This window comes from Carcharodon carcharias, chromosome 7, assembly GCF_017639515.1.
Source record: "Carcharodon carcharias isolate sCarCar2 chromosome 7, sCarCar2.pri, whole genome shotgun sequence".
NCBI classification, from domain to species: domain Eukaryota; kingdom Metazoa; phylum Chordata; class Chondrichthyes; order Lamniformes; family Lamnidae; genus Carcharodon; species Carcharodon carcharias.
This window is the reverse complement of record NC_054473.1, coordinates 157545612-157571184: the sequence shown is the minus strand read 5'-3', so window position 1 is coordinate 157571184 and position 25573 is coordinate 157545612. Positions and strand designations below refer to the sequence as shown.

Here is a 25573-nt window from a genome sequence, read left to right as displayed (position 1 = left end):
TAAGATTTTATCCCAAATGCACGAATTGCTAATTTGGATTTTAATCATGATATCAGCACTTGATTGTATCCAAGCTGTGCTTGCTTATGTATATTCTCAAATTTTGTTATGACTGGGTGAGGAGGACTGAATTCACCCCTTTATTCAGTTCCCTAGGCTGGTTGCAACAAAGGTTTTTTTAAAATTTATTTTCCCCGTAGGCACCTTTTCCAACCCAAATGTATTTACTTTTTAATAAGGAACCAATCAAGCCAGGTTTTCTCTAGTCAAAGAAAGAGTACGTTTATTAGTTACTAGACCCGAGAAAAAAATAATAACAAGACGCGGAGACACACACATACAGATCTCGGTAGTAGGGGAAGCTAGATTCCAAATAAAAGTTGAGTAGTTGTTTGGTAGTAAAGAACTTGGGTATTGCTGAAAACTGTCAGTCACTATCACTGGTGCATTCTCCATGGAAACATCTCTACCAATCAGGGTGCACTTGCCAACCAATCAGTGCTCTTTTCTCATACAGCATAAATTGTTGGTTTTCCCTTATATTGGCATTCTTGCGAAATGTCCTGATGAATACAAGACAAAAAGCTTCTGCATGTCTCTTTTCTCAGCAATACAAAATTTAAAAGAATAAAAATTAAGCCCTTTGTTGTTCTTAAGGTATAGATTGTTGAACGTTGCAGCTGTTTGAAGTTAGCTGGTTTCCTTTAAGATCTGGAGTTGAATTGAAGTTCAGGTAACTGCACTTTGCTGGAGATAATATTAGCTTTAGAGAGAGAGAGAGATTCCTTACTGCTCCCTTCAACACTTTTTCCAGATCACTTCTCTCTCTTTTTCTGACTTGGCAAAACCAATTCTTAAATCTCCTGTCTATACATTCTAAGAAGGAATTCGATTAATTTGTCTTGTAGTTATTGTTGTCGAGCAAGTAATCGCATTTTTGACCTTTCATCTCAGAAACTTTTGACACATTTCAAGATAGTAGAAACTAACATGATATGGGGTTCTTTCATCCTCCACAGGAAGGTTTGAATGTCATTGGTTATCTGGGTGGTTAGCAGTTCCCTTTATCTTAACAGAATTACAGTTGATTAAAGTCTAGCGCTTTGTGTTCTTTTCAAGAGTCCCTTTTTGAAGTGGATCTTGACACCCCACCCCAAGATGTGAAATTCCATACAATATGTCAGGGAGGTCTGCAATGCAATCCATATAGGAGCTTTCCAGAAAAGTAGTCAATGTACAGTATCAGACATCAGATGACTGATAGTAGACGTCTTTGGTCAGTATTTTTTCTTAGTTTTTTAGAAAAGCAGGCCCTCTTTAAACAGTCAATATATTTTTGATTAGCTGGTGAAGTTATAGGTAGATCTCACTCAATACAATTTCCTGTCTTCATGACAATATTAAGACCTGACTTTTCTCCTTGATAGACTGACACACATGTCACAAGTGCAGAAAACTCACACTGACCATAAATTTGATTTCCCTGGCTAATAGCTGTGTTTTATTGGATTGCTGATGTGTTTGCCTCATTACCTTGATGCACGGAAAGAATGTTTGCTGAATGGAAGGGGAATTCTGAATCCTATAACTTGTTTTTAGCTCCAATTCATTTGATTGGCTATTGATGGCAGGTACGCTTCATAAGTAATGAAATTCTCAGTAAAAAAAAAGATTTTCACAGTTAAGTGTAAAGTTTTGCTGCCAGTATTCCAGAAGTTGTGTTAGGGCAATGCTACTATAAATTGGCCAGTGTCGACATATGTAGGGGCCGATTTCAAGTGTAAGTGGATGGGTTTTAAGTGAGTTTAATTCAAGTCCATTGTATATGAATGCCACAAATAGTGCTCCTGGCATGGACAATTCAAGACAAATCATATGATGATTTAAGGGCTTCAAGAACAGCCGTTCTGATTTTCTTCTATGCTAATTAAAAAAAAAACAGATTTGTTATTTTCCATTTTCTGCTGCTGCTAAACAAAGCTCAGAATTACTGCCTTCAACCATCTGTGCTGATATTTTTGTCAATTCATTCAGCCTTTTTCCATGCCTGATGATTGCCTTTCTTCGCCAGCAAACTATTATATAGCAAAATTGCACCAGCAGAGCAATGAGATCCAATATTTATCTTCCATTAGCCAAGTCTTTGGAAATTTGAAGCATCTAGATGGAAGCAATTACATTATCTGGTTAGAAAGCTGACCTTTGACACCTGATTTTAGTTTTAGCTCCAACTGATGAGATGAGGGGTAAGAAATTGGGTTCGATGGTGTCTAATTTTGTGTGTTATAAGTGCCATTAGCGCTCCAAAATGGCACCCACAGCTGTGAGGTGAATCATATTGTTTGCAATTTGGTGAGGACATTAGCTCTTGTGCTGGGAATGTATTCCGAGTCCTAAAACATGTTTTTAGCTCCAACCCATTTGATTAGCTATTGATGTCAGGTAGTCTTCAAGGGTAATGAAACAGTCTTTTCAAAAAATAGATTTTCATAGTTAAGTGTGAAGCTTTGATACTGCTATTCTGAAGGTTGTGGTCCATGGTAAGTATTCAAAGCAGGCAAATAATATCAGCAATCAGCTTGCAATGCTGAATTGATGCCAGCAGTGCCACTTTGGAGTTCAACACTCCAGCTAACACTCTGGCCAGAATTTTCCACTCCCATTGGAAACAGACGTGTTTGGCAGCGCATGCGTGCAATATGATGAGAGGGCCAAAAATCAGTTTTACGCCATCGTGAAACCAGTTTGCGATCATCCACTCCACCTGTCAATGGCGGGCTGCGTTTCCCACCATCCAATGTCGGGAACTTCATTTTAATGCATTTGCATCTCATCATTGTGCCTGCTTGCTGGAATCATACCCCCACGTCAAATTTATCTCCCATGTCGGAGTGACTTTGGAATGGCATGATTTAGAACTGCCTTTGAAAGGCCTGCACCTGGCGAGCTGAACTTTAAGGGGAACTTAGAGGTGAGTGCGCACAACCTTGCACACTGCTCGTGAGGATTGCTATGGGATATCAAGGAGGATGCGCCACACATTTGGCGAGGGGCACAGGCAAGTCGCTTTTTCCCAGCTGGCTTTCAGTGCAGTGCCGGGGCAAGGGCTGCAGTGCGGGTAAGGCCTGGGGGGTGCTGGGGGGTGCTGGGGGGTGCTGGCAAGGTAGCACTGACTGATGGAAGTACATGAGCACATGCCGGGGTGCAGGGGGGGTGGTGGGTTTGAAAAGCTTGTCAAAAGTGAGCATTCTTCCGCAACTGAGACCGTTCAGCTGCAGCTCCATTGAGATGTATGGAGTTGGGCCTCTGAAGCTTTTCTGCCCACTCAAACAATGCAAAAGCATGAATGTGCCACCAAATGCTCCAGAATTTTTCACCTCTCAGGTGCTGCCTGCAAATTAATGTGAGTTTTAAGGGGCAGCACAATAATTGGCCAACTGGGCAAGTTTGCGAAAGATGGCCATGGCGCAGTCAGTGGTGGTGGCTCTCAGAGCCCCTTGCAATGTCTTTATTAAGGTTTGAACTAATCTCCCCAATGGTCCAAGCTAAGCGCAGCCTTGCAGTGCAGATTAGGATGATGCCTGCACCTGAGCTGAGTGGCCAAAGCTGCTGCCAATTGGTCAAGTGGAATGAGACGGAGGTGGTTGGAGTTTAGGATAGCCATGAAGCGCACTATATAGTGGCCATCCAAGTGGTGGCCAGTATTTTCCTGCATCTGCGAAGGGGCCTTGAGACACAGCCAGAGCCAGAGACTTAACAAAGAGAGGTCCTTAGGACACATATGCTAACCCAAATGATAACAAATGGCCAGCTCCTTTGTATTTCTGACCCCCATTAACTATTTATAAATTATGCATTTGTGGTTAGCTAATGTCACTGCCAGGTCTGCAATTTTCCCTTGATTTTGAATACCAAAAGAAAGTTACTGGCAGGGCTCTGGGTTGGAGCAAGCTGATAGGTGTGGGAATAATACTATAAAGGGTTAGTACTAACACTGCTACTTTTCCATTGTTTGCTACAATGGACCAACAGACAAGATGAGGCTTACCACAAACAAAAGTGAGGTAATGATTGGAACAATGAGTGATGCTGTAGAATAGTTGGAGGCCACTTTAATTCCCAGCTCCACTGGAAGCTCTTAATTTCAACCGCATTGCTGTGTGGAAGCAATGAGCAGATGTCAAATACCTCCCTGCAGGAAGGAAGGGAAACTGAAGGCAACTGCATCTCTGGGGTGTTCTTGCATTCCTCTTGGCAGCTAGTTCAGAGAAACCATCATTGAAGGTCTGTGAACAGGTTCTCTGAACATGCTCTCAGCGGCAGGAGATGTGTAGATTGGAGAGATCAAAAATGAAGGAGAAAATAACAAATGAAAAAATGCCAGTTGGAATTTCTTTTATTATTCAAGAATGTAACAAGGGATTGCCACTGATTTATCATTTATCATTTAAAGACCTATAAATAAATAATTAAAACAAGTAGCAAACAAAAGAAAAGATACTTCACTATTTTATAGCACATGCTTATTCAATTGACATGTTCAAGACTAAAATCAATGGGCTCGATTTTAACCCTTTCTGACTGATGGTTAGGCAGCTAAAACTGACCAGGCAACTTGCCTACTTACATCTTGCCAGGTACCTAACATCTTCAATTTTAACCTATTCTTCCAATGTCATTCATTTTTAAATGTGTAAATCAAAGTCTGGTGGGATCATCTAAACCCGCCCCCATTGTGAAATTGCTGAGCAGGCAAGTCAATGTGGCTTTCTTGCCAGGTGAATTCTAGTCAGGAGAGGATTGAAAACAGAAGAGATCATTCAATAAAAGTTCTTACGAGCGTACAAATTAGGAAGAGGAGTGGGCCATTCGGCCCCTCAAGCCTGCTCAGCCATTCAGTAAGATCATGGCTGACCTGATTTTAACCGTATATTCCTGCCTACCCCCGATAACCTTTCACCCCTTTGCTTATCAAGGATCTCTCTAGCTCTGCGTTAAAGATATTCAAGGACTCTACCTCAACCACCTTTTGAGGAAGAGAATTCCAAAGCCTCACAACCCTCTGAGAGAAAAAATTATTCCTCATCTCTGTCCTAAATGAGCGACTCCTTATCGTGAAACAGTGAACTCGAGTTATAGATTCTCCCATAAGAGGAAACGTCTTCTCCACATTCACCCTGTCAAGTCCCTTCAGGATCTTATATGTTTCAATCAAGTTGCTTCTTACTCTTCTAAGCTCCAGTGGATACAAGCCTCGCCTGTCATGTCTTTCCTCATAAGATAACCCGCCCATCCCAGGTATTAATCAAGTAAGCCTTCTCTGAACTGTTTCTAGTGCATTTATATCTTTCCTTAAATAAGGAGACCAGTACTGCATAGAGGTACTCCAGATGTGGCCTCACCAATGCCCTGTATAATTGAAGGATAACCTCCCTACTCCTGTATTCAATCCCCTTGCAATAGACAATAACATTCTATTAGATATTCAATTCATCTGCCGTCTCCTTATTTTCTATTATTAATTCCTCAGACTTACTTTCTATAGGACCAACGCTCACTTTCTTAACTCTTTTCTTTTTAAAATATCTATAGAAACTTTTACTGCCTGTCTTTATATTTCTAGCTAGCTTTCTCTCATACTTTAATTTTTCCCTCCTTATTAATCTTTTAATCATCCTTTGTTGTTTTTTACATTCTATCCAATCTTCTGACCTGCCACCCATCTTTGCACAATAATATGCTTTTTCTTTAAGTTTGATATTATCTTTAACTTTTTTAGTTAACCACGGATGGTGGATCCTCCCCTTGGAATGTTTCTTTCTTGTTGGAATGTATCTATTCTATGTATTCTGAAATATCCCCTTAAATATCTGCCACTGGACCTCTATTGATCTATCCTCATTAGTTCTGCTTTCATGCCCTTGTAATTGCCCTTATTTCAGTTTAAAATACTAGTGTTAGACCCAGTCTTCTCTCCCTCAAACTGAATGTAAAGTTCAATCATATTATAATCACTGCTGCCTCGGGGCAACTTCACTATGAGGTCATTAATTAACCCTATCTCACTGCACAATACCAGGTCCAGTATAGCCTGCTCCTTGGCTGGCTCTAGAATGTGCTGATCTAAGAAATTATCCCGATAACATTCTATGAATTTGTCATCTATGCTACCTTTGCCCATCTGGTTGCCCCAGTCGATATGTAGATTAAAATCCCCCATGATAATTATCGTACTTTTCTGACAAGCTCCCACTATTTCTTCTTTGAAACCCCGTCCTGCCATGTGATTACTGTTAACTTTTGACTTTCCTTTGTGAGGCCAGGAAGAGCAGAGACAGGCAGCTGAGGGCCTGAATTTCCATAGCTGCTTCCCACCAACTGATAATACGTTAATGAGACCAGGCATTTAAAGTTGCTGTGACCTCTGTCATGTTTTTACAATGATATAAAGACAGCAATCACTCATAAGGAGTTTGGTAAACAGGTTGTGGGTTCATTTATTGAGACTAGGCACATGGGAACATTTATACAGAGGCATAAAGCTTGAAGACACCAGAGCTGCAGAGCTGTGTGCATGTGCATGTGTACCTACTCATCTCAAACACAAAAGTGAAACTAAAACTGGATCACATGACACACTTCCTTTTAGTGATGTCATGTTGCAATCCCTTGAAGGCATATTACAACATTCTCATTCAATGAAAGCGGGTGGAAATCTAAATGAAACCAGTGCATTCTCACCAGAAACTTGCAATTAAAATGATGTTCATCTGAAAGAGAAGACAAATGTAAAGACTTGCCCATCCTCTCCTGATGTTAAAACAGCAACTTTTCACATTGCCAAGATCTTTGATGAAATTGTATTTAATTTGATAACATTATCTTTTCTTTTGATCAATGTTTAAATTTAAATCCTTTAGTGACAAGAAGTTCTCTGCCTTAGGATTTGGAGCAAGAATTCCTCCTAATTATGTGGTAAGTAATATTTGCTGCCTTTCAGAAACAGGTTCATTGAGTTGTGTTGTTTAGTGTGCTATTGCTGTCCCAGTTTCTTTCCTTTTATTTCACTTTTGTCTTTTGTATATATGTTCCTCTTTATTCTATATATATCTCTGTTTTTCTTTCATCCGAGTTTTGTACCAAGTCCTTCATGAAAGACAACTTGCTCCTGTTCAATGCCTTTCCATTCATGGCGCCTCCTCTCTGCTCACTGCTCATACCCACTGCTGATTTACATGCATTCTTAAGATGTCTTTAGTTGACTAACAATCTGCTCTGTCTGCATCTTTCCCCTTTTTCTCTTTCCAAATCTACTGTTGGCAATGATCTTATTAAAATACATTGAGGAAATTTGGCTCGCTCTACTGTGTTATGTAATATTTTACATTTAATTTTACTAATACGTTTTGGACAAAACTCTCTCCCACTGCTATGAATGAAGGAGATCAAATTTCAATATGTTGCATGCCTTAGGTAATTTATTTATGTATTCGCTTTGCATTCTGATCATTTGTTATTTATGTTCCAGGAAAATGCATTTAATGTAGTATTTGTTCACAACTGCCTTCACCCTTTACATTTTTCATCCTGATTTCTATCTAACCAGTAAAGTAAATGTGTAGACTCATCATCCAAGCAGGCTTGTGAAAAGTTAAATCTATTATTGCTTATTTTTTAAAAATATCAGCTTACACTATGGCAAATGAAAAATATGTGTTTGTATCTTTTACATTCCGACCTCTTGTTTGTGAGAAACTTCACTTTAACTTGATTCTTTCTGACGGACTGTATACGTAACCTATGTGAGTGCCCAGAATTCAATTTCTATGTTTAATTCTCATAACTTTAATTTCTCTATGTTTATGTGATATGATAGCATATGGATGGACTGGTAATGTGAATAGAAAAGGAAACTTCTGCTACCACTGAAGACCCACTGCTGAATCATAGCCTGATATTAATTTCATGAGTGTAGATTGAGCAGAATCTTTTGAATTAGCCTATTTTACATTTCATTCCTGCATATACATTTATTTAAATAGATGTATTGTTAATAGGGCTCAGTAGCGTATAAATGATATGTATTAATTTATGTCTGTCATAGATATGTCATTGGGTTCACTGGTGTCCACTGCACCTGTAAGGAGTCCGAACAACTTTCCTTTATAGGAGTTAGGTCGCAATGCACTACATCTACTTGTTGTAACAATGAAATCGTTTGAGATGCGGACCAGTTCTCTGTGCTTTTCACGCATGTTTTCCTTCAGTCTCTCCAGATGAACAAGTTAACACTAGATGTGGCAAAGTTTGCTCAAACCATTAAACTACAATAAGAAGATAAGAACATAAGAAATAGGAACAGGACTAAAGAAGATGGCCCTTTGAGCCTACTTTGCTATCTTGTATAATCATGGCTGATCTTCTGTCTCAACTGCACTTTCCTGCCTGCTTCCTATGTCCATTGATTGGCTGAGAGATCAAAAATCTGTTTATCTCAGTCTTAAATATACTCAACGATGGAGAATCCACAACTCTCTTTCATTGAGAATTCCAAAGATTCATAACCCTTTGAATGAAGAAATCTCTCCTCATCTCAGTCTTAAATGATTTGCTCTTACCCTGGAACAGTGCTCTGATGTTCTAGATTCTGGAACCAGTGGAAACAACTCCTCAGTGTTTACTCTGTCAAGCCCTTTCAGAATCTTGTATGTTTCAATGGGATCACCTCTCATTCTTCTAAACTCCAGAGAAAATAGGTCCAATTTAGCCTCTCATCATAGGACAACCCTTTCATTCCAGGGACCAATCCATTGAACCCTTGCTGTACCACCTCCAAGGTAAGTATATTGTCCTGTAGATATGGAAACCAAAACTGTGTACAGTATTCCAGGCATGGTCTCACCAAAGCTTTATACAGTTGTAGAAGATGTCCTCATTCTTGTGCTCCAATCCTTTTGCAATAAAGGCCAACATGCCATTTGCCTTCCTAAAGTCTTGCTGTACCTGCATGCTAAATTTCCCTGCTCCTTGTACAAGTCCCTCTGAACATCAACATTTATAAGTTTCATGCCTTTTAAAAAATATTCTGATGATCTGTCCTTACTACCCAAATGAAAAACCTCACAGTTCTCCACATTCCATCTGCCACGTTGCTGCCCACTCATTTAATCTGTCTATATCTGCTGGCAGCCCTCAGCAGAGTGGCACACGAGTTGGAGGAGTGCGTCTGCCTGCTCTCTGATGAAGTGGTTTCCATTGCATCACTTTGTACATGCATTGAGATGTCCTTGGGATGCCACAGAGAGCGCAGTCCAGCAGAACGCGGAGATGCACACAGGCCTGCAGTCCATCGCGGTAGCCATAGGTGAGTTCCTGCCGAGGCAACGCGAGAGGGAAACGGGGCACCTAGATGTCCCTCCAGGTGCTCCTTCCCTTCAAGGAATCAGGCCAGAGCCCTTGGACACCCGAAGGAAGGAGGAGCAGCAGCGGGACACCCAGGGTCATCCATTCAGAAATCTCAGAGGCTGTCCTCTTCCTCTGAGTCCCCCTCGCCTGTGACCCCCTCAACCTCATCCTCTGTCACCACAGAAGAAGCAGCTGGCCCACAGGAGGACAGACAAAGCAAGCCGGGTCCCCCAAGTCCTTGGCTCTCCAGAGAACCCACGCTAAAGTTATCAGAGGCAACAGGGCCAATCATTGCACATGTGGAGCCTTCCCCCACCACACTTATCTCAATGTCCCGAGCATTTTCAATGCTGCCTGCTAGGGATCTCTTTCAGTTGTTCAGCTGACCTGGATCTGCACCCATCCACTGATCACATTCCCATGCAGCACTTGTGCCCGCCAAACACAAGGCTCCTCTCACTTTTTATTTCAAAAACATGGTCATAGTAAGATTTCTTCTCAGCTCTCCTGTCCTTTTGCCTCTGCAAGTCACCCATGTCCTTTCTCCTATCACTCTTCACCCCCCTGGCATCGCCTTCCATGTCCCCACCATCAGCTACCAACCAGAACCCTTTTCTTTTCAAGATGTCCAGATGAATGTGCACATTCCCTATGCTTCTGAGAATCCTGCCCCCATCCGCATTGACCCTCCTGACCTCCTCCTTCCCACCCTTAGGGTCCGCAACTGCCTCCGAGTCCCCATCAACCACTCCCACGGTCCATTCTATCACCACCATCACACCCTCACCCTCACATCTTTCTGGCTCTCCCTGCCCCGCTCCCATACTCACCATTCCCTCCTACCATGCCCACCCTCAGTTTGTTCCCCAGGAGGAATTCAATGACTCCACAGAACCCTCCCTTGCACTTTCACCTGGATGCTCCCCCCACCTCCCCTTACCCCGTCTTCCACCCTTACTCCCTCCTGACTCCTTCCTTCCCCTGGACTCCTTCCCCCTCTGAACTCCTTTCCCCCTTTGATCTCCTTCCATTGCCTTCCCCCCTCCAAATTCCTTTCTATCCCTGAAGCCCTTCCCCCTTCTGAACTCCTTCCTCCCCACGAAGTCCTGCCCCTCCTCCGAACTCCTTCCTCCCCCCACATTACTTTCTCCCCCCGAAGCCCTTCTTCCCTCTGAACACCTTCCACCCCGAACTCCTTCCCTTACACATTCCTTCTCCTTTTCACCTACCTCCCCAGTTTCCACATTCTCCGCATTACACCCCCTTCCACCATTCTCCCTCCCCTGCCTCCCAATCTGAACCCCCCGTCACCTTTCGTCCCCACTTCCCAACCTCACCCCACCCCTCGGTACACCTTCCTCTCCCAGTCAAACCTAGACCTTCCTCTTCCACCACCACCCCACAATCATTGCACCTCCCTCTCCCACTCACAGCTGGACTTTTCTCTCCCCCCCCTTGATGATTACTCAAAGCAGCCCATGGCCAACACCGTGATGTCCCGAAGCAGACCCAAGACATCAGCTGAGACCTCCCACCTCTTGTGAGCTGCTTCGCAGCGGAGCCCTGACCCTGAAAATCCACCCAGCATGTGATGCACATGTTCATCCAGGATTTGGTTGCTCCAGCCTCTTCCGCTTTTCAGATGCCTGCGATCTGATCAAGGCCCTAACGGTAAGTTCTGACTTCTGCACGTCACACTTGTCAAGACGTGTTCTGGGCCAGCATGTTTTCCCACCGATGTGAGTGGTAAACTTGATGTTGGGGAGATGATTCTGACGAGCAGGCAAGATGATGAGATGCAAATGCATTGAACTTAGGTTTGCGACAGCTGGTGGTGGGAAAGGTGGCCCATCGTTAACAGGTGGAACGAATGAACGCAAACTGGTTTCACAATGGTGTGAAAGTGGTTTTTGGCCTTCTTGCCATATTGTCCAATCATGCCCGCTATGACCCCCGATGTTAATGGGGCTGGAAAATTCTGGCCAATTCCTTTTGGAAATCCAAGTATATTACATCTACTTGTTCCCTCTATCTCCCCCATTACTTACATCTTCAAAAAACTCTAAGAAATTTGTCAAACACAATTTCCCTTTTGTAAGAGCATGTTGATTTTGCTTGATCTTCCTATGATTTTCTAAGTACATAGGTAAGGCCTCCTTAATAATAGATTCCACCATTTTCCCCACAACTGATGTCAGGCTAACTGGCTTGTAATTCTTTGTTTTCTCTCTCCCTCCTTTCTGAATAATGATGTCATATTTGCTAACTTCCAATCTGCTGGGACCATTCGAGAATTTAGTGAACTTTGTAAAATCATAACTAACACATCCACTGTCTCTGCAGTTACCTTTTTTAGATCCCTGGGATGCAGGCCATCAGCTTCTGGGGATTTGATGGATTCTAGTCTCTTAAGTTTCTCCAATATGTTTTCTCTGCTGATATTAATTACCTTAAGGTCCTTACTCTTATTAGTCCCTTGCCCTCTATTTCTAGCATGTAATCTGTGTCTTCTACTGTGAAGACACACAAAATATTTGTTCAATAGTTTTCCCAGTTCCTCATTCCACAAAATAATTTCTCCTACCTATGCCTCCAAGGGACCAATGTTTACTTTAGCTACGCTCCTCCTTTTTATATACTTGTAAAAGTTTCAACAATCTGTTTTTATATCCCTGGCTAGTTTACCTTCATATTCAATATTTCCCTTCTTATCAACCTTTTAGTAGCCCTTTGCTGGTTCCTAAAACACTGCCAATCCTCAGGTTTACTATTTTTCTTTGAACCCCTTCTTTTAATCTATTATTATCCTGAACTTCTCTAGTAAGCCAGGGATGATCTTCCTTGCTGGTTTTTTCTTTTTAATGGAATGTATTTTTGTTGAACTTTTTGAATTGTTTCTTTCAATGTTTATTTATCGCCAAACGTTTAAATCTACTTACCACATCAGCTCCCCCCCCTTACCTTTTTAATTGACTTTGTTTAAGTTTAAGAGTCTTGTTTAGGACTCCAGTATGTCACATTCAAAATTAATATAGAATTCTATTGTACTATGATCAACTTTTCTCAAAAAAGCTTTTACTATGCAAAATAGCTTTATCCCTAATTGGTTCCACAACATATTATTCCAGGCAAATGTCAAGAAAGCATTCCATAAACGTATCTTCCAGACCACATTTCTTAATTTGATTGGTCCAGTCTCTATGAGGATTAAAGTCCCCCACAATTATTACATTGCTTTTGTTACAAGCTCCAATAATTTTTTGTTTAATGCTCTGTCCAATGGTATGATCACTGTTAGGGGTGCCTATAAACTACTCCCGCAGTGTTTACTGACCTTTGTTATTCTTAATCTCTACCCAATGCTGATTCTACTTTGTGATGTTCTAATCCAAGGTCCTTTCTCACTACAATCCTTATGCCATGCCTGACTATCAGGGCTGCTCCTCCTCCTTATCCATTCTGCCTGTCTTTTTAAAATGTGTGCCCTGGAATATTTATCTCCCTACCTTGATCATCTTGTAACCATGACACTGTATTTGGTGATCAGATCTGAACTATTTATCTCTATTTGTAGCATTCATTCACCTATCTTATTGCAAATGTTTTGTGAATTCAGATAATGAGCCTTTAATTTTACTTTTTACTACTATTATTTGCATAGACCTTACTTGCTGATGCACTATTACCATTGAACTCTCTTTCCCTTCCTTTCTCACTCTGCTTGTCTTTACCCAAATCACTGCACTGCTCTATTATCTTGACTTTTCTCTCTAGTTTTCTAAACCCCCATTCACCTAACCTTCACCCCCTATTTTAGCTTAAATCCCTTTCCACAGTCCTAGTTATATATTTCACCAAAACATTGGTCCCAGCAAGATAGTGGCACCTTCTCTTACACACACCACCTCTTCTCCATCTGGCCTCATCTCCTCTGGAGACTGCCTCCTCACCCTCACCTCTTAACAGCCACTTGCACAGATCAACATGTGCCCCCACACACATGCCCTGGGACACCCCCCCCCCATCCCCAGCACGGCCCTCGCCCTGAAGCCTCTTCACCTCCCTGAGGCCACTTCTCCCCCATACCCAAGCAAGCCCTAGCCCTGCAGCCATTAAAAAGCCACCCCTACCTTACAGCTGACCTGGTAGCTAGAGATCTGCCTGTGAACCCCCCTAAAAGCTTTGTGGTGTCTGCGAAGCCTGGCACTGATGACCTCAAGTGCTGCCCGAAGAAAGGTAGGCAAACAAACCTCAAAGTCCTGAGCGAAGTGCAGCTCACCAGGTGCTCATCGCTTATGTACAGTTGTGAGACACGTCGGCGTGATCCAGATGATCCAGCATGGGGGGTGAGCAGGGGTTACAATGAGATGCTGAAGTATTGAAATTACGTCCCCGACATGAGGTGGCGGGAAACACAGCCTGCCATTTACAGGTGGAGTGGACGATCGCAAACTGGTATCACGACGGCATGAAACTGATTGTTGGGCTTCTCGCCATATTGTTACCCATCACCCGCCATGGTGCCTGATGCCATTGGGGCCGGATAATTCTGGCTATTATCATGGAAGAGGAGGAGGAGGAGAGCATGGACATAAGGATAATGAGGCAGCATATGGGAAGATTATTCCCTACAAGATATTCATCCTCCCGAAAAAAATGTGTAAACCAGGCCCGATGAAGAGTTAGTGGGGAACTGTACAGCAAAGGAGTGCAATTGATCAAGGAGGCAATAAAGCCTCCTTGCCATGCATGCGACCTGCTGCCCTTTCCTGTGCCTATGATGGCCATGTCCACACAATTTTATCACACTGCCTTAATTCAGGCAGCTGCAAAATCTGTATAACATGATTGAGGGCACAGTTTGTGTATGTATTCATCAGATAATTAACATATCTTTCTTCAAAGCTGGGGAATTCATCCAGTTTGGCAAAGCAACAGGCCAACAGCAAGATAGGGCCATCCAGCCATTTTTCCCAAGACGCAGGTGGACATTGTTGGCACCACTGAAGCTTTGTGAGCTCCCACAGCATATTCCCTTAACAGCCCTGAGCAGAAGTAGCCTTTCACTCAGTATCCAGATTGTGTGTCTGCAGTTCTGTTGTGAAAGAGTTGGCACTTAGTCCCACTGCCAGCTCCCTCCACATGGCATGTGAAATAAGTTTTTATGCTTTCCTCCTGTGGGCATACAACAGTCTGTCTCTCTCTGCTGCTTCGCATTCAGAAAGTTTTGTAGATCATTTTCTGTAAAATTTTGAGCCTCTCTTTGCCTCCTTCCAATATCCTGGTCCCTTCTTTGGATGCCACTGACAGACCTCCTCCTTGTTCAAAAAGTGACACAAAAAATACAGCATGCTGTAAGCTCCTGACAGTGAGCTCAGTCTAGCAAAAAGTTCCCAATTTACATGCTGTTCCTTAGTCTATTGGTATAATTTGCAGCCATTCCTGGCTTTATAAAGTCTGTACTGTTAAATTCCAAGATCTCTTAGCTTAATATTTTCATGTTACACAGGATTTGTGTTAATAAATTTCAGAAGCACATGCAAATGAGTTGACCATACAAATGAGAGTAGGGTGAGAATGCAGCAAACATGTCAGACTGGTGGACTAATATATTATTTTATATTATATTACCAAAACAAAAACAGAATTACCTGGAAAAACTCAGCAAGTCTGGCAGCATCAGCGGAGAAGAAAAGAGTTGACGTTTCGAGTCCTCATGACCCATCAGCAGAACATGAGGACTCGAAACGTCAACTCTTTTCTTCTCCGCCGATGCTGCCAGACCTGCTGAGTTTTTCCAGGTAATTCTGTTTTTGTTTTGGATTTCCAGCATCCGCAGTTTTTTGTTTTTATCATATTACCAATGCACGTCACTGATAGACACCAAATCCCAGAATTCCATTCACTTTTACCTGAGACTTATTGGGCAGAATTTTACGCCTTGCATAAAATAGCATGAGAAAACATCAGGCAAACGTCCCGATCTCATCCCACATGTGGGCAATCTTCAGATCACGCTGGTTTGGAGCTGCACCCACCATTAATTAAAAAGCCACTTAAGGCCATTAAAAACTCAATTTTACGTTGCTCATGCGATTTTGCGCTTGTTGCACGGGCAAAATGGGCAAGCCCACTTTTGCAAAACCTTATCCAAGGGTGGGATAAAAAGGGTCAGCAGCATTGCCATTGTGAGTAGTGAGGAGTTTAGATTGTTTGCTGCTGGTTGATTATTTGAACTTGACAGCTTCACCTGAGTTCTGAGCTTCATTCTTAGCATTTCGAGGCTTCATTTCAGGAATCATTGGTGTCTCCAAGGTCCCCCCGGAGGATTCTGACCATGTGGACTCTTCCAGGTATCAGACAGCCTTCTGTGACCCTGGTAATGGGGATTGTGCTGTCCTCTGAGGTGGAAGAGAGGAGCAGAAGGGAGAGGAAGCCAGGTGTCCCAATGTAGCTTCCAGGAGAGGGACCTGTGGGAGGGGAGGTGCAGGCTCAGGGGGACATGGCCAGCAGGAAGTTCAAGATGGAAGGTGCCCCAGAAGATGCCACTATCCTGCTGCCAGGGATTACAGGCAGACATGCAGCTACCTCAATATGTCTGAAGTGCAATGCTGAAGGAAGCTCCGCCTCTCCAAGGAGACTGTGATCTCCATTTGTCAGATGATTAGGCCTGAGATCAGCTCCGACTGGGTGGACACCCCATGCCAGTGGCTCTGAAGGTCACAGCGGCCCTCAACTTCTATGCCTCTGGCTCTATCCAGGGGTCAGTGGGGGATCTGTGTGGATTGTCCCAATCAGCTGTCCACAGTTGCATTAAGCTGGTGACAGAAGCTCTGTTCAGGCTGGTAATGATGTTTATTCATTTCCGCATGGAAGACACCAGCCAGGCTGAGCGAGCCAGAGGGTTTGCAGTGATTGCTGGGTTCCCCCACATCCAGGGTGCAATTGATTGCACACATGTGGCCATCAGGAAGGATTCCACTCCATGAACTTCCAGACAGTGTGCAACCACAGGATGCAGATTCTGCAAGTCTGTGCAAGGTACCCTGGCAGCTCCCATGCCGCTTATATCCTCAGACACTCCCAGGTGCTGAGGCTTTTCAGTGCTCCAGCCCAATTGGATGGCTGACTGCTGGGTGACAAGGCTATCTGTTGAAAAGGTGGGTCATGATGCCTCTCCACCACCCATGAAGGGAGGCAGAGCAATGTTATAATAGGAGTCAAGTCTCCACAAGGGCAGTGATAGAGGGGACCTGGGCCTTCTGAAGATGCGCTTCCGAGGCCTGGATCGTTCAGGGGGAGCACTACAATAACCTGCAGAGTAGGCATCACTGATAGTGACTGCATGCTGCGCTCTCCACAACCTGGCACTGGCAAGGGGGGAGCCACTGGAGGAAGAGGATGTTGACGCAGCTCCACAGGCCACAGTGGATGAATCCAGTAATGATTCAGAAGAGGAGCTTGTTGAGGAGAACACTCTGGGTGTGGAGGCAGACCTCTGTATCCTTCAAGGAGGCAGGGACGCCTTGATCCAATGCTCCTTCAGCTAGGCTGCGAAAAATCTGCTTCCACCTCATGCCAGGGCTGCTGTCTCCAACCCAGAAGTCTGAAATGACCCTTTCATTTGAACCAAAGGTTCATTAGGTGCCTGTTCAATAAAGTTTAGAGCCACTCACATCCAGCATTACATATTGGCATACCCTGCACCAAAATTGTAAAAATGTGAAGCACATTCAGGCCTATACGACCAAAAAAATTTATGTCATTTTGACAATCCAAAAAAATTAACATAACTTTCATTCCCAGACCAGAAAACATAAACAAAACAATACAGAACAGAAGATCACCCCTGACCAGATCCTCTTGTGCTCATGGTGCCTTACACATATGTTTGCGAGTGCTACATCTTGGTGCTGCACCGCGTCCCCCGCCCCGCCTTCTCTGGCGGTGGCATTGGAGACAGCCTGCTGACTCTGCTGTCTTGTTGGCCTTGATGACCTTGGCGGTTGTCATCTGGCCAGAGCCTGTGCTGCCCCTGCCTGGGAGGGAGTAGCTAGTGCCACGGCTGTCCTCTTCCAGGTCATCGATCCTCATCTGGTGTCACTGTCACTGGCAGAGGGGCGGAGGAGCTGCTCCCGCCAACCAGAGCCTCCTGAGAGGAGCCTGCAGAGGCAACAAGCGCCAACGTGAGGTTGCTCTGGACTTACCTGCTCAACAATGATGGACGGGGAGAAGGCAGGAGAATGGGGTTGAGAAACTTATCAGCCATGATTGAATGGCAGAGCAGACTTGATGGGCCGAATGGCCTAATTTCTGCTCCTATGTCTTATGGTCTTATGGAACCTAGCCGGGATACTAAGTCCCTCATCCATCTCCCACACAGGCACTGACCACCTGGATGAGGGCTTGCAGGTCCAAGTGCAACCCCAGAAACCCCTGATTCTGACCCTAGAATTGCTTCTCCATGAGAGTCGCCACTCTCAATGGAGGAGGCAGTGCACTCGGCCATCAGGGTCAATGCAGTGAGCATGCTCCACATGGACTCCCCCACAGCAGAGACCATGGCACGCATACTCTCATGGATCTCCGCCGTATCCTCCCACATATCCCGCTGGATGTCCAGCATCTGCCACCTAATGGATGACTCCAGAGGCTCATCACTTGCCTTCAACTAAGCATTATCCTGGTCTCCAGCAGCCCTCCGCCCTCACCCCTGTGCTTCGACATTCTAGCTGAAGATCTACTGCCCACCAAGGTGCTGGTATCTGCACTGGTGCCTGGTTCAAAGAGTGGGTGTGAGCCTAGTGGTTCTCTGGCATAAGGTGTGGCTCTTCCGGATCCTGTGATTGAGTGGCTGCTGGCGAATTTAAGGGAGAAAAAGGACATGTCATTAGATAAAGTCATCACACTGTCACTGTGCATCCCAGGCACCCTGGTGAGACAATGGAGATCTGCGCCATGGTACCATCATCTTTCAATGATCAATGGGGACTCCAGGTTTGAGGTTCCCATCAATGAAGAGTCTACACAGGAATGTTTGCAGCATCTGAAACTCTCACCTCTGTGCACTGCACTCTTACCGCGAGGACCGCGAGGCACTCATCCGAAAACCGTGGGGCCGAGTTCCCACTTGACCTGGCCTCCCGCCTGGCATCTCCAGCCACATTTGAGGTCATGGCTTCAGCCTTCAGAAAGCAGAAGATATGTTCTTCCCTGGCAGCCTTCAAGGAGCTGCCTGTGCTGTTTTTAACCGCCCGCTGGGTCACCACTGCCCCCGCCCGGCCCTACCTGACCATTGGGAAGACATGTTTCGTGCTGGGTGGGCCTTAAATGGCCAGCCAGTGTGAAATCGCAGTCGGGGGCCGATCGCGGGCGGGTGGCCTTTTTCCTGACCGGTCGTGGGACCGCCAATCGTGCCCGCCTGCCAAGGGTAAAAATCAGGCCATAGAGTGCTGGACAGGTACAGCTTGGCTTGTTAATGAGAAATGGTATTAATTGTGAATGGTTTCAAGTTGTCCATTTTTTAAAAAATGATGCATTCTAAGACCACTGGAGTATTTTGTCCCGATCTCCACATCCCTCACAATGTGAGTTTCTCAAGCACAGGCATAAAGTTGTCTGATTACACAATTATTTTCTTTTCTCTGAATACAGCCAACTGATTTGAAATTAGATTCAGGAAGGAAAAAAATACTCTTCCAGCAATGTTTGTGGCCACTTCTCTTGAGGTCCTGTGGTTTAATATATAAATGTTGATATATGGAGGATGTTGCAGAGTTGGGTTGGAGCAAGGCTAATAGGCAATTCTAATTGAGGATCTTAAAATTTGCTAAAATCCTAAGTAATTAGTTTTTTTAAGCTTGCTTATTGCTTGTTACTTCTGGTTTTATAAAATCTTCCACTGAAATGAATGGAACTATAAGCGGACTGGAGAACAGACTGGATCAATCTTTCACCCCTGAGACCAGGTCTGAATTGAGTCACAGGCATTATGACAAATGTACTTTCCATGTTCACTTGATGAATCCCTTGTAAAATTACTTTGGGAAATCTCAGTTTTTAGTGGCCACAAATCTGCAAGACAGAATTATCCATAACTTGACACGACTTGGTACAAAACTGATATCTCAGTCTTTCGCTATCAGTGACTTCCATAAGAAATGCTGCTATTGTACAGGATGTTTTCCTATTTTTGTGGCTGAGGATGGCTAGGCTAGAGGAATCAACCTCTTATTCTGCATTTCATTTGGCAATATTTGATCGTGAAACAAGGTGCAAGAAAGTGGAAAAATGTTCAGATCACCAGAACTGAGATCCTTCACCTTTACCTAGCACAAAATGTACAAAGAAAAATTAAGTGTACAAAAGCATAAAATTGATACTGAAAGGTAATCATACTCCCAAATGTGCCAGACCTGATTTTTACTTCTAATCATGGCTCATTTTTTTGATGACGGGCCTGATGGAAGAACAAACTCTGTGATTTTTAAGCTTGCTTATTGTTTGTTACTTCTGGTTTTATAAAATTTTCCACTGAAATGAATGGAATTATAAGCAGACTGAAGAACAGATTGGATTAATACCCATCTTTCACCCCTGAGACCAGGTCTGAATTGAGTCACAGGCATGATGACAAATATACTTTCCATGTTCACTTGATGAATCCCTTGTAAAATTACTTTGGGAAATCTCAGTTTCTCCGAGGAAGGTGTGATATAAGTGTTGTTAATCCTTTTTTCCCTTCAAACAGCATTTTTGTCAGTACAGTATTGGGAGACATTATCTGTAGTGGTTTTGTAAACAATAACAGTGCACTAGCACTAACCATGGATAGATGTGCCTCAAAATTAGAATCAAAATTAAATTTAATATCAGCCAGATGCTGCCTGCTTATGCTGTCAGTCAATGTGATTTTCACTGCTGTGAATGTAAAAGGGATACTTCACACATGAGACATTACATGGTATAATTGCAAATTCAGTGTGAATCATCTTCATAGCTCCTTTTCCAATGGAGAATGAGCAGGTCATGGCAAGTGCGGCTTAGATCAGCCAAAATAATAGAATATGCTTTCCTTGTGAATGGAAGAATGTAAGTCATTTTATTTCACTGGATTACTTCCTTTTACAGGTTTCACATAATTTTGCCATTAACTTCAATTCAGAAAATGATGAATGTGAAGGTAAGCCAAAACCAGTTTCACTCAATTGAAGATGTGGTTTTTCCTGTCACTTATGTGTCGCTGTGATATAGTTTACGTTTCAGAGCAATGCAGATGTGGCTGTATGACTATGGGGTTAGATCCCATAGAGACCTGTAATATGAGACCCCTTAAGGAGGCCCTCTCGCATCACTTTACACTGTGGAGCACAGCTCCAATTTGTGCTAATAAATACAGAAAATGATGGAAAAACTCGGCAGGTCTGGTAGCATCTATGGAGAGAGAAACAGAGTTAATGTTTCGAGCCTGTATGATCCTTCTTGAAGAAGAGTCATACAGACTCGAAACGTTAACTCTGTTTCTTTCTCCACAGATGCTACCAGACCTGCTGAGTTTTTTCAGCATTTTCTGTTTTTATTTCATGAAGTGGAAAAGGCCTATAATGGCCAAGTGACTTGTAACAGCCATTCTCATTTTTACAATGTCCATCACAATGTCCACCTAGTTCCTATTATTTCCCACTGCCATCCCTACTTCAGTCCATTTAATGCTGCAAGCCTCATCCATGTCTTCGGTCAATCTCCTGTGCTGCACACTGTCAAAAGCTTTGCTAAAACCTAAATCTATGATATCCTCTGGGTTTCCATGTCACTAGGTGTGTTATTTTCTCAAAGAAGCCCAATGATTTCCCAAATCAAACCCCAAAGTGCTGAAAATGCCATTTGTTTTAGAAGCAAATGAATGCTATCTGGTTAGAGCGGTCACAAAAAACATTCAGCATTAGCACAAATAATATATAACCTGTTTCAATATATGTGATGGACTGGAGGACTGCTGGAGGATTGGGTGTGCAGGCATGGACGTATAAATCTCTTGCTTTCGTATATTATGCTCAAGGTTTGTGATCTTTTATATCACTGTATATATACGATAGCAACTTCTAACTGAATTCTTTCTTTTTTTTGTTAAAGGAATACAGGGAGTTGTTGAATCATATCAGAGCTGCCTACCCAAAATCCAGCTCTATGGCCCAACCAATGTGTCCCCTATCATAGGGAAAGTGGCTAAGGTGGCTGCTGAGGAGGAGAAGACAAAAGAAGCATCTGTATGTATATCTTACTTAACAAAAAACATAGATCTCAGAAACGCACAGAGGACGCAGCTTGCAATCTGATGTAGGTAGCCATTTGAAATCTTTACACGCACTAGTTGATCTTTTAGTCACTCCTCTCCCTACCTGGGGCTGCTAGGAATGTTGAGCAGACCAATGTGTTATTTCAGGCTATTTAACTGGATTCGTGAGTAAATGTGCCATGTCATAAGCTAAGGAACCATATTGATTAAGGGGTCCCAGCTTTGATGCTTGGCCTGTGCTACATTGCTGATCTCAGCTTTAATAGGATGAATTAATTTTAACACCCCTGGGCTTGCAATGAAAAAAAATCTGCCAGGATTCCTGCAGTTAATAGCCATCCCCACCATTACTTCAGCTGAAAAATGCCCCTGTAAGGTAAACAAAAGGATTGAGGTTGGCTGTGAAGCCCCCATGAATGAATGGTGCTCAATGTCTCAGCTCACATACAAAGAAAAGGAAGTGTGTTGCATTTATATAGCACCTTTGATAATCCCAGGATTTCCTAAAAGGCTTTAAAGCTGAACAGGGACTTGAATGGCAGCTGATACAGCCATTCCACATCAGAAGTTGGCATCTTCAGTAGTGTTTGAGGCAATAGTAACAATTAGGCAGTTCAGTAATTTTGCATAAAATGACAATGTTGCCGTAAAACCAGAAAAATAATATAACAGTGAATAAATTCTACTTGCTTCAAGGTTTTTATATGGGGACTTTTCTGTTCTGATTGTACCTTATTTTTATCTTTGCAGCAATACTTTATCCTGCTGATCCTAACTGATGGTGTTGTCACTGACATGGCAGATACAAGGGAGGCAATAGTCCGAGCATCATACCTACCAATGTCCATCATCATTGTTGGTGTCGGCAATGCAGATTTTACAGATATGCAGATACTGGATGGTGATGATGGGGTTTTACGATCTCCAAAGGGGGAACCTGCACTACGAGACATTGTTCAATTTGTCCCCTTCCGTGAATTTAAAAATGTAAGGTCCAAAGTATTTTTTGAGTTATGCTTGTTATTATAGAGAGGTATTTTATTTAAAATCATGATAGGAGAGATCGTGATTTTAAACTAAATAAGACAGTTTAACCTAAGCAGTAACCTATTCATTCACAGTTTTTGATCTATTACAGAGATCACAATCTTCAGAGTAAATGGTGGCCTGGATTTTTGTGGAGTTGGGCCATGTTGAGCCACGTTTAAAAATGAGGGTGGCACCTGATTTCAGGATTCCTGTCCCATTCCCATTTCCAGAAACTTTTGCCATCACGAGTAAGGGTGTTGGTAATGAGCCCATATGCAGGATTCCTGCCTTTGTTAGATCCATTGAGGGGTTGGGCATTTCAAACTCTCTGCATTTTTGTTGGAGTCGGGCCCACTTTGTTAGACATGGTTCATGGCGCCTCAGAGGAGTTGTTAACCATTGGAGAATCCTAGCTTCAAGTCTGGAACAAAAAGAAACAATTATGCTTTTGCCATTCCCTTTGAAAAAACATTGCTCCTTTCACCTTCTCATTAGGCTATCAATCAAATACAGGCATTGAAAGCCCCATTGAGGAAAGCTTTAATGCACTTCACACCTCTTAATCTTGTCCAAATAAGCACACATGTATTGAAAAATCTCTTCAAAGAAAGATTGGGTAATTATAAGATAATAAAAGTGTCAGTCACACATAGCTAGCACTCCCCTTTGCAACTGAGTATACAGACTCCTGCTGAGTTGAGTCCATTAGCCATTCTTAGATCTCAGCCAAGCATTCACAATAAGGCCATCTGGAAAAACTAATGTTTGGCCATCTACTCAACCTGCTTTTATTGATATAGTTACCTGATGGTCTCATTATGAATGCTTAGCCAGGCTCCAAGATTGAATAATGGACTCAGCTCAATAGAAGTCTGTTTGTCAAAAGGAACTTCTAGCTTTGTGTGATTGACATCTTTACTACCTTATAATAACCTGATCTTTCTTTGAAGAGGTTTTTCAATGTATGTGTTTATTTGAACAAGATTAAGAGGTGATAAGTGGATTAAAGCTTTCCTCAGTGGGATTTCCACTGCCTGTGTTTGACAGCTTTATGAGAAGGTAAGGGGGGGGCAATGTATTTCAAAGGGAATGTTGATTTTTTTTTTTGTGAGCATTGCAAAAACTTGCCAATGTGATTATATGGCTCATTGGTTGTGTACCTCATGCATGCACTGGGTGAGAGGATATGGAGAGGCATGGGGGCACAGCAAGGATATGGAGGGAACATGAGAGATATGAGAAGGCATTGAGGGCATGGAGACAGAGGGAGCATGGGAAATATTGGAGGGTGTGGAGATATGAGGGGCATGGAGGAGGAGGGGGATGGATATGGGTGAGGGTGATGAGGGCTAGAGGCTCTAACAACAATGATAACAACTGGGCCAATAGTCCAACAAACAGAGACAGGCCTTCTTACCTCCAGCCTCAACATTGGCTCACCTCCATTGCCATCTTGGGCCTGCCTCTGGAGGCAGCAGGCCCCTCTCTAGCCTAAGTCCGCCTTCCAGACAAGAAAATATGATGGCCAGACTCCTCCAGTATGGAGGTAGGATTTCAGAGTTGGGAAAATTACCCACCTCTTAATACCTGCCTCCTTGATTGAAAATCCAGCCTTGTGACCCAGTGGAATCATTCAAAAGGAAGTAAACAGCTTCATCACTGTTGCTGGACTCCTGGAGACCCCCTTAACCTGACACCAGATTTAAACTGACATCAGGAAAGGCGAGATCCTCACCACAAAGATTGCTTTTTCGCAGTCAGTGGTGTGCGCCATTGCTTCGCCACGGACTGCAAAATCCGAGCCCAAATCTTCTTATTTGGCTCTGTGTCAAATCTTATCTTATTATGCTGCTGCAAAGCACCTTGGGATGTTTAATTATGTTAAAGACACAATGTAAATGCAAAGTTGCTGTTTGTGAAGAAGCGTAAACATTTGAGATCAACTTTATCATGGAGATAATGCTCATTAAAGCTTGAATTAATTAATTTTGTTTTATTTTTATTGCTTTTGTAAGTTGCTAGATACGGAAGTACAATGAGCTGAAACAAGAGAGAAGTTGGTTTCTTCATTGATGTCTTGATCTGTGTTCCAGGCCTCTCCAGCAGCTTTGGCCAAATGTGTCTTAGCAGAAGTTCCGAAACAAGTTGTGGAATATTACAGTTACAAGGCTATTGCACCAAAATGTCCAATTGTGGACTCCTCTGAGTCAGCATGTACAACGCCTGAATAAATGGACTGACCATTATATGTGGAGGTCTCCGAGAAGAGAATGATATGGCAGCCTGTGAAAATAATATTCATGTAATGTAACTGGTTTTCTACATATATTTTAAGATAAAAAAAAGTCATTCAATAATTTCCATAATTCTAGTAAACAAATCACAAGGTCCATGGCAATGATCAACCACAGCAAAATGTCAATGCTGAAAGATGGAACTGGGTAATAATCTGCCAATACTCAGACACATCATATTGCTCCAGTGCTTTTCTGAGTTAATGGCACATATATATCGTCAGGAGTGAATAGAAATATAAATGGAAAATGGATGTAGGAACAGGATGCTTTACCTTCCAGGGCACATGTCTTGAAGAATTTCCTCAAAAAACAATTAAAACCATTGCAGAAAGCAAACTACATATGGCACATGCTGTATAGTTCCTGCATTCTTGGCTTCATAGTTAATCTGAAGATTTTGATTTAAAACCCCATACTTAAGACACTTCTTCATATAACATGTGGTTATACTGGGGAAATGATTTTTGAATAATTTTTCAAAATCTTTTTTTGCTTGTTACTTTTTAATATGCATGAATCAATTAGTATGCAAACGCTAAAACTGGAG

General features: G+C 42.9%; 1 protein-coding gene across 1 annotated transcript in view; it reads left to right on the top strand.

The window, feature by feature from the left end:
- Window positions 1–24960, top strand: part of cpne7 (copine VII) — a 192549-nt gene extending 167589 nt beyond the window's left edge. Inside the window, exons 11-15 of the mRNA XM_041191819.1 lie at window positions 6921–6975; window positions 20536–20587; window positions 21538–21671; window positions 22451–22687; window positions 24823–24960. Coding sequence (XP_041047753.1) covers window positions 6921–6975; window positions 20536–20587; window positions 21538–21671; window positions 22451–22687; window positions 24823–24960 — 616 coding nt within the window. The remainder of the gene's footprint in view (window positions 1–6920; window positions 6976–20535; window positions 20588–21537; window positions 21672–22450; window positions 22688–24822) is intronic.
- Window positions 24961–25573: the final 613 nt, after the last annotated feature.